This window comes from Propithecus coquereli, unplaced genomic scaffold (assembly GCF_000956105.1).
Source record: "Propithecus coquereli isolate 6110/MARCELLA unplaced genomic scaffold, Pcoq_1.0 Scaffold58, whole genome shotgun sequence".
NCBI classification, from domain to species: Eukaryota; Metazoa; Chordata; class Mammalia; order Primates; family Indriidae; genus Propithecus; species Propithecus coquereli.
Genome location: NW_012151729.1, coordinates 1,358,402 through 1,371,411, shown reverse-complemented (window position 1 = coordinate 1,371,411; position 13,010 = coordinate 1,358,402). Strand labels below are relative to the sequence as shown.

Genomic DNA, 13,010 nt, shown 5'->3' with positions numbered 1-13,010 from the left:
TCATTCATCCTGGTCATTTTTTTACTTTTCTGCTTGGAATGAGGTCATCTACTGATGGCACTTACTGGCCGTGTGATTTTGGATGAATCATTGCTCCTCTTGGGGTTTGTTTCCTCACCTGTGAAATGAACGGCCTTTCCAACCTGCCCATCTCCTGTGATGGAAGGCTGATAACAGCTATGTATGGAAGTGTAGACACCCTGGGGGTGGACTCTAGTGGGCCATTATTTGTCCCATTATCCTGTTTTATTGGGTTTCTAGCACTTTCCAGGCCCTGAAATTTTCCAGTTCCCCAATTTGTTTTTGCCCCCCTCTAGACGTTAAGCTGCATGAGAGCAGAGAGCAGGACTCTTCATCAATGTATCTATCCCCAGAACTTAGAACAATTGCTGTGAATGGTAGGAATTAATAAATATTTTTTGGATGATGAACAAATTATCCACTCTTAGCTGGGCTTCTAATTAATAGAGGGTCCACTGGGAGACAATAGGGCAGAGCAATCTGGGCTGAGCCTAGGGTGGGTGGCTGGCCCAACCAGTGTGCTTGAGCGCAACATCCTTTGGCTTGCCTGTTCTGCAAGCCTTTCTCCTTTGACTGTGTCACTCCTTGGCACTCTTTGCCACCTGGTAAATTAGTCATTCTTTGCGGCCCAGTTTTATTGTTCTGAGTCCTGGGAAATTTTCTTGTTTTATACTGTCTCCCCACCTCCAGACGGTTAGTCAGACTTTTTAATGCTCCTACACCACTTTGCACTTATCTCACTTTACTTGTAGTAATAATGGTTTTCCTGCTTTGTACAATTGCTATGTGCCATATGTAGTGCTAACCTAACACTCCACATGCCTTCTCCCATTTAATATTTATGGTAATCTGTCAGAAAGGGATAATTATTGTTCCCATTTCACAGATGAGGAAAACCAAGGCTTAGGAATCTTACAAACAATCTTGCTGCAAAGCATATACCTAGCAAGTGATATAAAACGATTCCAAAATATATCAGATTGATTCCCAAGCTATAGTTTTTAACTGCTGGGGCCCTTACAAGCGAACTTAATTTAAGAATTAATAATTATGAAGTAATATCTGGAAGTCCAATCTCATTTTCAGCGTGAAAAAACTGAGACCAGTTACAAATCAGAGTAGAGCTTATGGGGGAGGAAAATCTTACTCTAATCGCTAGGCTGTCCAATTCTGAGGCAGCATGGGACAGTCCATCTTTTACTTAGCCTTCTCACGCTCTTTTTCAGGAGGTGTAGCTTTTTATGTTCCAAGGCATATTCAGTGAATTCCTTCAAGCCCCCATCTCTGGGCATGAGGAGGAGCTGGTTGGTGCGCCTTTCAGGGCAGAAACGAGGGGAGGATTTTTACGAGATTTGTGGAGGGGATAGGGAACAGTGTGAGTCAACTTACAGAGGTGAGACTTATGGCCATATTACTCATGGACAATGAGAAATCCATTTTGGGTTGGAATTCGATTTGTGTGAAGTAAAGGAGCTGGAAATAGAGTTGGGGGCTTGTATGTGGCAAGCTGAGAATTTTGTGCCATAAAAACCTGGCATTCTCAACAGAGAGGCAGCATGACTGGAGAAATGAGTGAGATAGATCTGTGTGCACGCTGACAAGGTGTTGCTGAGTGGTAAACGGGAAGTTGCAGAACGTGGTATTTAGAATAATCCCGTTTTGGTAAAGCAGAAGCAGATTACTACCGTAGCACAGCAGTTCAAGGGTCTCTGAAGCCAGACTGCCTGGGTTCCAATCCAGCACTGCCACTTCCAAGCTGGGTGACCCTAGGAAAATTATTTAACCTCATCTGTCACTTCATCTGTACAATGGGACGAATAATAGCATATGCTTTATAGAATTGTTCTGAGGACTACCTGGGTTAATACATGCTCAGTGCTTGGAAAGGCGACAGGCACAGAGTAAGCACTCGTGTTTTTGTTGTTATTATGGTATTAAGATCATTTGGAAGGAGGAATATCAAACTGTTAAGTGACTTGTCCTAAGAGTAAGATTCCTGTGTATTTTAGTTTTAAACATATCTCACTACGTTGTTTAATATTTTACAACAAATATTTACAATGTAAAAAATAAAAGAAAGGAAAACAAAACAAGAAACCAGCAGATCTATTTCAAAAGTTGCTATTAGGAGACTTTATTTCTATTGTGTTCTTTTCCCTACCAGCCACAGGCCTGCTAAGGACACCCTGGGAGATGTCTCTGGTGTCATCTGGGGGGCTGTTAGAAACAGTGTCTGAGGCCACATCAGGAGCGACCTGATGGTTATAAAGGGGGTGGGTCCAGTCCTTGCTTCAGCCCCCATTCTGCTCCCCCCACCACCCACAGTGCCGCAAATGGACTGGGTGTGGTTTCCTGGTCTGGAGATGTTCTGAGAAGCCCTCTGGGTCTGCGTCGGGAGTGGCAAACCTGCGACTTTGTGGTGGGACCTCCAGTTCTGGAGGCTGAGCACCCCTCCAACCTTCCGTACAGAAGACAAGGAAGGCTGGGGTTACTCAGCCTGGCATGTTGGGAGGATAGAGCGTGTGGCTGAAAGGTCTTTGGTCAGAGTACAAGGGACTAACATTTTAAAAAATTCTGTTCCTGGGCCAGAGATTATGCTGCCCTTCTTCCTCACCTCCCAACTCAGTCAGAAATTCTCTCCCACATTCTTAGATAGCTCTTTCAGGTGGGACAAAGAAGGAGGGATGATCTGTGGCAAACCATCTCTGCCCTCTGACAGAGCTATAGCCATGCACCTTTATGACAGGAATGGAAGTTAGTGCAATTTCCCTCCTACGTGAAGGATGGAGACCGAAAACTCTTATCTATTTATAGATGTGTGCTCACTTTATTACTATCCAGAACCACCTGCAAGACATTATCTCGATTATCTGACGAGGCAAATTTGTCTCTTTCATCTCCCTCATCCAATTCAGTCTCCTCCCTCCTCCTCCCTGGTTCATTCTTAGAGCGACAATGGCAGTGTAGTGGTTAAAGGAATGTTTCTGCAGTCACACCCCACTTTGAGTCCTGTCTCTGCCTCTCACTAGTTGCCTTACTTCAGGCAAGTTACACAACCTCTTTATGCCTCAGTTTTGTCACCTGTAAAATGGGAATATAACAGTACTTGCATCTTAAGATTTTTGTGGGCATTATGAGGCATAAGATGTCATTAGCCTTATACCTAGCATTCAATAACTACTCAATAACTGGTAATGATTATTATGAATGAGTTGTTGCAGTCCAGGCTGAGACGGGTATCATGAGGGGAGGCAGAAGGCAAGGCTCAGGTGGAAAGGGAGATGTCTGCAGTATTTGTTAAGACAGAAGGTGCACGTGCTCTGTGCCCCAGCAATTCCATTTCTTTTTCTTGTTATCTGTCTGGAGAAATGCCACATGTGTTCACAAAAAGGTAGGTACACCATGATTATTGCAGCTGCAGTGGAAAAATTAGAAGAAAGTGTTAAGTGCCCATTAATAGGTCTAGAAAACAATGGGGCATCCATAACACGAAATGCTCTGCAGAGCTTAGAAGAATGAGGTGGGACTGTATGCCTCCACAGGTGAGGCTTCCCAAGACATGTTGCTATGTGAACAAAACACATTATAAAATTTTATGGGCAATACGATTCCATGAAATGATAGTACGTGTATTTCAATAGTTACTCACAAGTGTATGTGTATGTATGTATATATGTAAAGCAATCAAGAAGGATAAGAGCTGGAAGGGACCTGGAGGTCATGGTCAGAGGGGATTTGGGGCTTAAGTCTAGAATTAGAATTTCTTAAAAAGAGAATGTATGCATACATTGTACAATTAAACATGATCAAGGACAAAGAAATGCCTGTCTAGCCAAGAAGAGGAAGAATATGGCTCTGTCAAACCAAAGGCCTGAAGAGAAGTCCCCAGCTTTTCTTTTCTAGGCTTCTTTCTGCCCCTGTGGCCCACTAGCAGAGGGGGAGGGCTGTTACCCTGACATCTGCACTAGCTCACAGGGGCTGCAGCTTAACAGGCATGAACCAGTGTTGTGAGCTAGGAGCAAGGAGGTCTGTATTTGAATCCTGGCTTCACTCTGAGATTGACAGCATCGTTACTTGCTGTTACCAAGAAGCTTTTCCTCTCCAGGCTTCAGTTTTGTCAGCTCTAAAATGGGGATACTAACCACTGTCCTGTATCTAATTTTTAAAGTGATCGGGCAGCCCATATGAGATCGTGGCTGTGAAACACTGTAAACCGTGAAGTACTTTTTTAAGAGAGTACTGCAAATCTGCCTGGCAGCCGGGGTTGCGGTGGCCTTGCCGCATTCCTCTGGAGCTGGGGAGTGTTGCAGAACTGAGCACACAGCAGCAAACACAGAGCTGTCAAAAGGCTGAAGATCATAGCAATTATTTTATTTGAGGTATAAAATACTAACATGCTTCGCAGGAAGGCTGACAGGTCGAAGGGACAGAGAAGAAGGAAGGACGTGGTCCTGAGGTCAGACAGATGGTAGAATGGGGCAGCAGTCTTTGAACATCTGGGTGTCCTAAGCAAGCCCCTAGTTATGCAAGGTTGATAGTATAATGGGCACAGGAAGATGGGTGAGATCATCTTTGGAGAAAGAAACCACAGATTCCCTCCATCTGACTATTTTGATTCACCTCCTTTATCAGTCTGAACAGATGCTGATTGCTGTGTCCTGGGGCCCCTGGGGGCCAGGATTCAAGCCCCTCCCTTGGGTGCTGCCTCTCTTTATCCCACATCACACAGCCAGAGTTCCCAGCTGCGTGAATGAGAGTTTTTGTCGCACGAGGACTTCAGGGACCAGGCCACCAGTTTGGGGATTGGGAGAGCTCCCTGAGGAACCTTCCCAAAGTGCGAGTGTGGTAACGTTTATGAGACAGGACAGTGTGTGAGAGGATTGCAGGAAGGGAAGTGCAATGGCGGAGTGGGGGCATATGAATTCTATGGACGACATGGGGGGCAGTAAGTTTGGAGAAAGTGCAGACCGTGTACAGCTTTGGGAACTCTGTCACTCACTCTATAAACCTTGAGGAAGTTGCTTATCCTCTTCACCTCTGCAAAATAAGAGGGTTGATCTATGCCAGGGGTTCTCAATCAGAATGATTTAGAGCCGTGCTAATCAAACTTTTGGTCCAAGGAAGCACCGACATCAGAATCACCTGGGGGCTGTTAGAAATGCAAATTCTCAGGCCCATCCTGGACCTCCTGAGTTGGAATCTGCATCTTAGTGAGATCTTTGGACAGGTCCTCTGCACACTGAAGATTGAAGGGCACTGACTTAGAGAGTCTTGTTAACATGACAGTTTTCTGGGTCCCCATCCTGAGAGATTCTGTTTCCGCAGTCTGGCATGATGTTGGAAACATGTATTTTATTTAATTTTAAAACCTCTCTTTAAAAGTCTCTATTTTATTGAGGTACGATTGACATACAAAAAGCTGTACGTATTTAATGTGTACGACTTGATGAGTTTGGAGATAAATATACACCTGCGAAATCATCCCCACAAACCTATCCATCACCCCCGCCAAAGTTTCTTCCTGCCCTCTTATTGTTATTATTTAATAACAATATTTATTCTTGTTGTAATAAGAATATTTAATATAAGATCTACCCTCTTAGCAAAATTTTGAAAATCTGTCTTTTTGACAAGCCCCTTATAGCTAGGTTTGAGAACTGTTGAATTCTAGAACTGCTAAGAGCCCTTCTTGCCCCAAGATTCCATGATTCTGTTGATACTCAAGACACTACGAAGGAAGCATGATTCTTGGGGCGGGGGCGGTGAATGGGTGGGGAGTTGAGGACGCACTTGCAAGGAAGAAAGCAGAGGCTTGTTCTCTAGGTGCCTGTGGGTTCCCCAGAATAGGAGGCAAGAGAGGACGCTGCCCGGGAGCCGCTGCCCATTTCACTGCTGGGATTAATGATTGTCGGCAGCTCCCAGTTAAGACGGTAAACTAATTTAGCAACGGACACTGAAAAACAGCTGAATTCAAAGGCAGAGAGTGATAATCTAATTGCACTGAATTAGCCTCGGGAGACCGGGACAATATCAACTTCAGAAAACCACAAAGGGATCCTTTATGAGGAGTTTCAAAAGCTTGGGGGCCTCAGCACCCCTCCTAAGGGCTTGCATTACAAAGCACAGGCACTGTGTGGATAAGCCCCTCTCCCTAGCATCTCAGGGCATTGTTCCCTTCTAATGTGTTTTCTGAATGAATCTGTTGGCTGGCTCTATGGTGTTTTCAGTTGTGTGTTACGCTTAACGGGGAGTTCGTTCCGAGGAGACGGCTGAGTTCAAGGCTGAGCTGCCATCAGTCCTGTGAACACCATCTGTGCCTGTGGCCTTGTCTGTGGACGTGGGTATTTTCTGGTAGATCCTTCTGTCTTATTCTGTGGCCCTTCTCATTTCTTAAAACCAGGCTTTTACATAACCAAGGTGATTTCCTCTTAATAATTCTTTGTCACATAGTGTGTGTGTGTGTGTGTGTGTGTGTGTGTGTGTGTGTGTTCGTTCATTGCCCAGCTTATTCGCTATCCAATCCATTTTTAAGAAAGAAAAGATCCCAGTGAGTTGTGTTCATGGCATGATTTGGGGAGCTTACAAAGATCAGATGGTAATTGAGCACCAGGAAAGGAGGGAATATCGAATTGTGAAGGTTTGTCTCTGACCTGCATCTCATTTACTCTTCTGCAGCAAATTACAAATCTCAATCTACAGAATAAGCTTGAATTTCTTCTACATCCCTCCTGGGAGGTGGATTTCCAGTCTCTGCTTGAGCACCTCCACTGACAGGGACCACCTCTACCACTGAGGCAGCCCATTGCACCATTTGACAGAGCTGCCAGAAAGTTCACTGATTTACATTGAGTCAGAATTTGTGTTTGTGCATTAAAAAAAAAAAAAATCCGCCAATTACTCTGATTCTTCTCTTGGAGCTATATATAGAATAAATCAAATCGAATGTTTCCCAATATGGGGTCCCTGGGTATCTGGGAGGTTCATGAAATAGTAATGAGGACTCAGAATCCACTTTAAACATTTCAAAGACTCTAACAAATTGCATATTTACATCTGACAAGGCTCTGTGGACTAACTAAAAAGCATCACTTGTCTTTACTTTTGTTTTTTCTTGGGTCAACTCAGTGTGGCAACATTGCTTATCCCATGATATTCAATATTTCTGGCAGTTATGTATGCCTTTGATTAATAAAGATGGGAAAATATATTAATGATGAATGGGGTTTGGTAAACAAATTTTTTAAAAACAGATTTTATGAGGGGAAAAAAAAGACCAAACAGAATCACTGATAAAAAGTATGGAAATATTTGGTCTTTCTTATGCCATGTCTCATATCTGTCAGGATAGTGATCAGGCATCACGTTTTTTTATCATACTAAGAATTTCTTGGGGGGAAATTGACATATTTATAGGATCTGTCAATAATCGCGTCCAGGTTGGGGTGACTTTCCAAAGAGAAAAGTTGCTTTGTGAGTTCCTCGATTCTTTTAGACCTTTGAACCTGAGTATATCTTAATGTGGCTGTTTCTCGTAATAGTTGAAATACGCTGCAACAGCTGTAACCAAATACGCTGTCACGGAAGAGATTGGGAGAAGACAATCCTGAACCGGCACAGCTCAAATGGTTTCAGAGAGTGATTGGTCGAGTCCCTTCATTTTACGGCTGGAGAAAGGGAGGGCCAGAAAGGTCACAGCACCCTCTCAAGGTCATGTCACTAGCTAAATTTTGGATCCCAGGTCTTCTGCCCTTTGGACCAAGGCCACTTTGTCTAAAGCTGCTTTTTAAAACCTGCAGAATAGCATCACGATGGCCAGGCAGGGAGACAATGCCATCTATGTTAAAAATCATGCTGGTTGCTGCCAGCTGATGAAGGAAATAAAGTTAGTGACGCCCACATAGATGTGACACTGTCATAGGGTATGCACATAGGCTGCCTGGAGGGGAGCTATGTGGACCCTCGGAAGAGAAAAAAGATTTTTAATGTACCTTTAAAGGGAGTAGTGTTTCCCGTTTCTGCAAGGATAGGGGCTGTGGCATCTGTCCCTGCACAGTGCTTAGTTTTGGACTGGACACATAGGCACATGATAAACAAGTGAAGAAATGAAGACAGAGTCGTCAGTGAAGCTAATTCATCCTGAGCTGTTGTGGGCATGTATGGGCCCCTGTCTTTGACAAAGATCTTATCAGAGGCTGAAGAAAATTTAGAAGTGTCGGATTCAATCATCTGAGTTGATTGATTGGTAAAAAAACCGAGTCCCCACGAGGGGAAGAGACTGGTTTTGGCCACGCTGTGGGATGGAAGCAGGGCTGACTGTAGAAGCAGTGCTCACAAATCATAGCCCAACTTCTCTTTGCACTGTACCACGTGGTTGCAACGTCTTTCGTAGGGTGGTCTCAAATACAAATTTCCTAAATATCCTCTGACAGGTAATTTCCAGTTTTGCAAATATGCGGAAGTTATGTGCTGATTCATAACTCCATTTACTGGCCTAGGGTCCCTGTTCAAACTGTCCCTCAGGAACAAAAACATGATGTTTTCTTTTCTCTCTCTTAAGATTCCTAAGCCTGAAAAAGGGGTGGACTGATTGACATTTTGATTGGACCTAATGGAAAATTGCCGAAGGGGCTTTTTTTCTTAGGAAAAAGTCCTTGGCCCATTTTAGAAGCTCCTAGACACTTTCTGCAGGGCCTAAAATGCAGCAGGTAAGATTTGAGGCAGAATACAGCTATGCCACTGGGAGGAAAAGACCAAGGTGGCCATCTGCCCCTCCTTGACAACCTTGGAGACCAGGAAGCCAGAGGGGCCACCGCAAGGAAAAGCTCATTTACCTTTCAACTGGATGGTTTCTTAGGACAGAGATACGAAACAATGTATGTGTCATGTTCCTTTTGATCCTAGTGTGGGTAGAAACATCTTCCCTTCAAGGTTTTGATGACCTTTCTTAGCAATGGAGTGGCATATTCAGTACAAAACCCAGTGCAAGGAAGCGTCTCCTCGGATGAGAGATGAAAGTGGCACATAAGAAAAACTGATCATTTTTGGGGAAAACATCCATGGATTAGATCTGCTTTATCTCCCTGCCTTTATTCCCTTTCCAAACACAAACTAGGCTCCTTTTTATTTTATTGGGGTACTTCGTGTGTTTCATGATAGGCATTTTCTCAAGGAAGCTAGACTTTTCTCCTCATTATAATTAGTACATATCAAAACAGCTGATTAAAAATTTGGTCATTCTGTACTGTGGCTTGAAACTTTGGACAGTTTGTCTCTCTCCCTCACCCCCGATGGACATTTGGCAATGTATGGAGACATTTTTCGATTGTCATGACGGTGGGGAGGGAGTGTTGCTGGTACCGGGGTTGTTGCTAGGCATCCTACAATGCACAGGACGGGCCCCATAACCTAGAATTATCCAGCTCAAAATGTCAACAGTATGGAGGTTAACAAACATGGTTGTATACCACAGCTCTGTTTGAGTCACTCAGAAGGCAAGAGAATTTGGGGGTCAGACTGGGCCCATCCCATCCAGAAGCCTCTGTAAGGGCTCTGAATATCAAAGCCAAGTTCTTTTTGGCTTGAAAGGAGGCTTGAAAGGAATGAGCTTCTACCATTAAAAAAAAAACTTTGCCTATTTTATTTTTGACAAGTCTGGTTCTAAGGCCCCATGCCTGATTGAAAACAAGACAAAATTTAGGTTACTGAATCCTAGAATGTCACTTATGGGATTTTAGAACCTCAGGCTTTTAAAATATCAGAGTAGGAACTTCAGCCAAATCACTTCATCTTACTCATGGGGATGCAGTTGATGAGCACTGCAATGCTCTTTGTCTCCCAGGACCTCATGTCTTCCTTTGCAAGGCCTCAATTCCTCCTCTGTATTGGCACCGTATAAGATTTCTGCCTCACTCACTTTGATTGTCGTTTTGTTGGTTGTGCTGTCGTTATTGCCGTTTTGATGGTTACGTGCTGATGCAGCAGCACGTCTGTTATGGAGAACATTTCCTAGGCCCCGGATTTTCCCAACAAGGTGAGCAGCTGGCATCATTTAATCTAAGGACTACCTGGGTGCCCGAGATGATTGCATTGGCTCATTCCAACACAGTGCCTGTCCCTTGGGGGAGAAGGGGTCATTCATATGGAACCTGCTAGGGAGCTGCCAGCCTCCATTTACCCCCACATACATTCTACTAAGCCCCCAGATTTTTAACACTTCTGTATTTTCACCTAAAATTAAGAGACAGTTGGAAAGGAAAATACCAGTTGAATTAAAACAACCTACTCACTTTGCCTCCTTGTGACCTTCCGCCCAATCTCTCTGAAAAATCTCTGAGGGTATTCCCTGAGTTCAAGTATTATTTGTATTATTATTTTATGTTTCAAAAATGAAAAATTTCCTTCTCAAATGAAGTAGCCACTTCAATATTTTGAAAGCGCAATGGTACTACCACCTTTCCAGCTCTCCATAGTCATGTCTCCTCTTTCCCTATGAACACGTGGAATTATATTCCACATCCATTGTAGCTCATGTGTGCCTTCACACATGTAGGGGAAAGAGATGTAAAGTGATGTTTCCTGATAGGCCGCCACCAGTTTCCTTGAAGAATTAACACAGTGGATTCATAACCTTATTGAAATGACTAAAATGCAGACCTTTTAGACCGTCTCCCTTTTGTGAAAGACAATATCTGGGAGAGGAAAATCAAGCATTGCATACTGTTCATCAAGAAGAAAGGAGCTGGGGGTGGGGAGGGGAGAAAATGATGTGCTTGGTCCTATTAATTTGCTCTTTAATCTCTCTGGTTCAGTTCTGTCTCCTGTAAGCCAAACAGAGAATCAATTTGCATACAAATGTTACCAAGTACTTCACCACCACAGCATTCTATAGTTCTACTAGGGGAGAGAGGATCTGGTATTATTAACAGGATACTTTCTGCCTGTTCCCCCATAAAGTAACCACGTTTTGATACATTTCACAAGGCCCTGGATTGTTGTACTTTTCTTCATTCTATCTGACTCTCTGTCTATTTGCATTCTGAACTGTGGTCAGGATTGTGGCCTATCAAAGAATTATTTGAACTGGAGATTAGAAGCTTTAGCGCTGGGTATTTCAGAAAAGGGAGGGGGGTTTTTCATTATCTCAGAGAAAGACACGAAGAGAGGTTCACATACAGAAACTTACAATTTGGAGGGGAGGTGTCATTCATTTAGCCAATGGGTTAGTCAAACCAACCATCCATATGCAGTGTAATAAAACAAGAATTATTTGCTGTTTTATGATGGGAGAGGATAATACTTGGTGGTCACTTATTTTTAAAAAACAAGGTGGATTGGGTTTCTCAGTGACTATTAATCCAGTGCCACAGTAAAACATGAGAGGCAGGCATCTAAAATGAGGAAGATTAATGATCGCTGCAGGTCATGGAAGAAGAATAATTTTTTTCAATTCATATAAATGAAATTTGTCATAACCATCACTGAAGATGGCATGATTCACCCACTTACAAAAGAACTATCTATTTCAATGTTGCTCGAAGAGGTGATTTTTCACTTTTCACTTGTGCTGACATAAGAATGGCAAGCCTGTAGGCAGAAAATTTTAACCTGGGAGATACTGGATGGGGGAACTCAGCTACTGAGTCAGGTATAGGCATGAATTAAGAAACAAAACAAACAAGAATTGTTCATCAGTTCAGGATCTGCAGCTAAAAAAGTGGAGTTTGGAAAGGTGGGAGGGGGAGAGAGTCAAAGTTTCAGAAGGGAAATGTTTCCCAGTATCTGTTCCTAAATAGATCCACTCCGCACTCAAGTTCAGGGCTTTACAAACTGAGGTCGTAACACTATTGTTTCCAAGCACTAAGCTTAGTAACCCTCTCCCTCCCCGCGGAAAAAGAAAACAACAACAAAAAAGGAGAGAAAATGACATGTTCTGGGTCCAGCGAGTTCGAGTGCAACCTTCCCCGTCACCGCTAGTTGTCACTTGGCTCCCAGGCGCGAGAGCTGAGGTTTTCGGCACTGCGGTTAGAGAGAATGCAGTCCTAATTAAACTGAGTAACTCCTAAAGCTTCCCCTTAAAGTCCTCAGCCCAGTGACAGCCAATATGCAGGGGGGTCGGGGACCAGTGGTGAGGGGTGTAGCAAGAGGAAGGACAAACAAACCGCAAGAAACAGGCCAACAGCTGCCAGAACTGCGACTGTCTCAGACCTCCACGCACAAGCCAGACACCCTGCGGGCGGGGGGGATGCAGGTAGGGGGAAGGGGGGACGGAGGATGGAAGGACCCGATTGCAGCGGCATACAACACCTCTCTCCCCCCAAATGGTGGGCCCACGGACAGAGTCAGCCTCCGTACTGCTTCCCCCCATTTCCATCAGAGCGATGTGGTCAGTAGAAAATTGCATACCTGAATAATACAATGGTCTCCCAAAGGTAGAGTCGAAGAGAATTGAAGCTGTACATTTTTCAGGTCCTTGTGCTTTGTAGTCCACGAGTTATGGGGCAAAAATGTTTCAAATTGGCACTTACAAAACCAGAGAGCGCTATGGAAAAAATAATCCAGATGTTAAGGGGAGGCGGGGAACAGGGGCGCAGGAGAGCGCCCCAGGGGAAATTGGAGCGAGGGGGCTGTAGATACTACGGACAGCGGTGGCTGCGAAGCGTTTCAGCACCACGGAGAGCGTCCAGCCCTGCTTTTCAGGAGCGCGAAGAGTATTGCTGTTTGTTAAACTCCAACGTGTCTGGTGGCTCCCTGCGGCGCTGGGGAGGCACGTTTGGGGGTGGGTATATTTCCCCCTTTTTTTTTTCACCCCTGTTTTTCTGTTTAAACGGCCAGCTCCATGCAAGGAAAAAAAAATCTTCTGTTGAGATCAGAGCTCTGGCCTCGGACCGTTAGATGGGGCGAGCATCTTGGGTAGAGAGAAGAGAGCTTTGTGGCTCTGGGCCGGCCTGAGGGGGTTAGGGGCGATGGGAAAGCGGTTGACGGCGCTGCCT

General features: G+C 44.3%; 1 protein-coding gene across 3 annotated transcripts in view; it reads right to left on the bottom strand.

Moving 5' to 3' along the window:
- The window catches only part of GLRA1 (glycine receptor, alpha 1), an 84,979-nt gene extending 72,210 nt beyond the window's left edge, over window positions 1-12,769 (bottom strand). For 2 of the 3 annotated variants that reach the window (XM_012658251.1, XM_012658253.1), the window contains exon 1: window positions 12,424-12,763. In XM_012658251.1, the coding sequence (XP_012513705.1) occupies window positions 12,424-12,479 (56 nt within the window). In that variant the 5' untranslated portion in view covers window positions 12,480-12,763. Of the gene's footprint in view, window positions 1-12,423 lie in introns of all 3 variants that reach the window. The other variant, XM_012658252.1, reaches the window with a different exon arrangement.
- Between the last annotated feature and the right edge of the window lie 241 nt (window positions 12,770-13,010).